Consider the following 2,719-nt stretch of genomic DNA (forward strand, 5'->3'; position numbering starts at 1 on the left):
ATGCAGTCTTGGCTCTTGCTTGTAAGGCAGCGTGCATTTATCCTAAATGCCATAGCGTGACATTTTCAGCTGCACTGTTACATTTGCTCCCTTTTCTCCAAATGCAGTGAGCGCTTTTCAATGGGAACAGACTGCCCACACAGCCTTATATGGCAGAAAAGGTTATTCATTAGAATATATGCCTTTTGAATACATTTATTACATATCAGGTTTTTTTAACAGCCTCCCTGTACACATGGAATGTATGGAAGCTCGGTGATGTAAAAAGATTGCTGCTTTGACATGACTGATTGATGATTTACTTTTTTTTCCCTTTTTCTCAAAATTAATTTGCTTCCCTTCAGGTGTGGAATTCTCCTCTTTGTTTCCATTGTGAGATTACAAAACATTTCCAAAAGATTCATTTATATACGCGTTTTTAGTCAACTTTACCAAAGGTGCCAATAATTCTGGAGGGTACTGTATGTGTATGTGAAATTTTACAGCATCTGACAGAGAGACAGATCTGAAAGATTTCGACCAATCAGAGGAGACATAGTTACACGACCCAAAGAGTCGCTGACACAGGCTTGAATGTGGCCTAGAAGTGTGTTTCCTGCTAAAAAGATCTGTTCACATTGAACTCATACTCCACCGGAGTGCTCTGCAGTCTTCCTCTCGCCCCTTCTCCAAACTCAGTGTGCAGTCCTTAATATGAACAGACTGCCCAGACAGTCTAATATGTCAGAAAAGCTTATTTGATCCATGAGGAGGAGATTTATTAGAATATATGCTCTTTTAATACATTTATCACTCATTTGTACACAGACCCCCTGTACACATGGAATGCATGGAAGCTCAGTGACATGTGACAAGATCGCCGCCTTGGCATGTTGATGATTGTCTCCTAGCAACGATTAAGTACAAAAGAACATGGAATCATAGTGGAAACAAAGTATCTCCACAGACAATGGAAAAGAAGAGAGGAATCCCCCATGTGTGTAGCGTAGGTTACAGGTAGTGTGCATCTGAAGTCTCTTCGCTCATTTGCTTTGGAGATCTCTTCCTCTTCCAGGCTCCGGTCCCGCTGGTCCTCACAGCTCGTCCTTGGTGGAACCCCCTAGTGGGCAGCTGACGCCGGTGCCCTTGAGGCCGCAGTAGCCCTTGGGCACCTTGTGCAGGTACTGCTGGTGGTAGTCCTCGGCGTAGTAGAACTCGGTGAGCTCTCGGATCTCCGTGGTGATCTCACCCAGACCCTTCTCACTCAGCGCCTGGAGGAGAGGAAGAGGAGAGAGAAGAAGTGTGAGACCACCATAATCTTCATCACCGTCATCAACACAACCATCACCACCATCATCATCATCACCATCACCATCACCATCATCATCATCACCATCACCATCACCATCACCATCATCATCACCAGTCATCACCATCATCATCACCAGTCATCACCACCATCATCACCATCATCACCACTATCACCACCATCATCTTCATCACCATCACCATCATCATCATCATCACCATCATCACCATCATCACCATCATCATCATCACCACCACCACCACCATCATCACCACCATCACCACCATCATCTTCATCACCGTCATCAACACAACCATCACCATCATCATCATCACCATCATCACCATCTTCATCACCATCATCACCATCACCATCATCATCACCACCATCATCATCACCACCAGGCGCGCCTGCAGGTGTACGTCCATACGCACTGTGCGTACCATCAGGCTACTCAACAGCGAGAGAACATTTCCCTTGTACAGTATGTGTGTGTATTCACACCAAATTGGCCTACCATACCTTCCCAACTATGCACAGTATCCCATTAGCTGCATGCCATCAGGCTATTTACCATTTTCTATTACGTAAAGTTAGTGAACACGTTATCAAAATGAACGTGCACACATTTTGTTTGAGCAGGAGAGAGAATACGCACGCAGGCACGGCTACTTGTTGTTTTCTTTTACTCGGCTATCTATATATGGTTATCAGCACACAATGTTGAGCTACTAACTCAATACTCATCATGGATATCACAAGTTTAAACAACGAAAACAGAAAGGATGGAGGCAGCAAAGCTAGGAGTTTTTCCAGATGGACAAGAACAAGGTAGGCAATTGGTGTGCTTGTCAGAACGTTAGACTGCACTAAAGCCAGACGTCACGTTACACTAGAACAAAACTAAGGCAACAAGCCTGTATAGCTGTATCAAGTTGTCCAAATGAATAGGTCATTGTAGACGTTGTCGTTGTATTATTGCATGTGGATGTTGTTATGCTATGTAGGCTACTTTTTTGCTGACTGACCAATGCACGGACCTAAAACGGACAAATATTGTTCATGAGTGAAACATTTTTCTGCGGGGGTGGGGGGTGGGGGGTGATGGGTGTGCGTACCATAGCATTAATTCCTGCAGGCGCCCCTGATCACCACCACCACCACCATCATCACCATCACCACTAACACCACCACCACCAACTGGCAATCATCATCATCATCAAATGCCTTGTGTATTAAAGGGAAACTTGGCAGGATTAGCTATATTTCCCCCTCTGCTGGCCCTTTAATATTGGGAGATATTGGGTTCAAGTTCCCCTTTAAGTGCATATCTGCCTCTGCTCCTATGTGTGCTGTTCTCCTCAAAGGGCTAAAAACAGCCTCCTTCTCCAACCTCCTCCTCCTGCCTCCTTCTCCAACCTCCTCCTCCTG

At 45.1% G+C, this 2,719-nt stretch overlaps 1 protein-coding gene across 1 annotated transcript in view; it reads right to left on the reverse strand.

Annotated features, from left to right (window-relative positions):
• Positions 1-726: 726 nt before the first annotated feature.
• The window catches only part of si:ch1073-358c10.1 (peptide methionine sulfoxide reductase MsrA 1), a 53,379-nt gene continuing 51,386 nt past the window's right edge, over positions 727-2,719 (reverse strand). The window contains exon 6 of the mRNA XM_042094137.1: positions 727-1,250. Within this exon, the coding sequence (XP_041950071.1) occupies positions 1,074-1,250 (177 nt within the window). The 3' untranslated portion in view covers positions 727-1,073. The remainder of the gene's footprint in view (positions 1,251-2,719) is intronic.

This window comes from Alosa sapidissima, chromosome 1 (assembly GCF_018492685.1).
Source record: "Alosa sapidissima isolate fAloSap1 chromosome 1, fAloSap1.pri, whole genome shotgun sequence".
NCBI lineage: Eukaryota > Metazoa > Chordata > Actinopteri > Clupeiformes > Clupeidae > Alosa > Alosa sapidissima.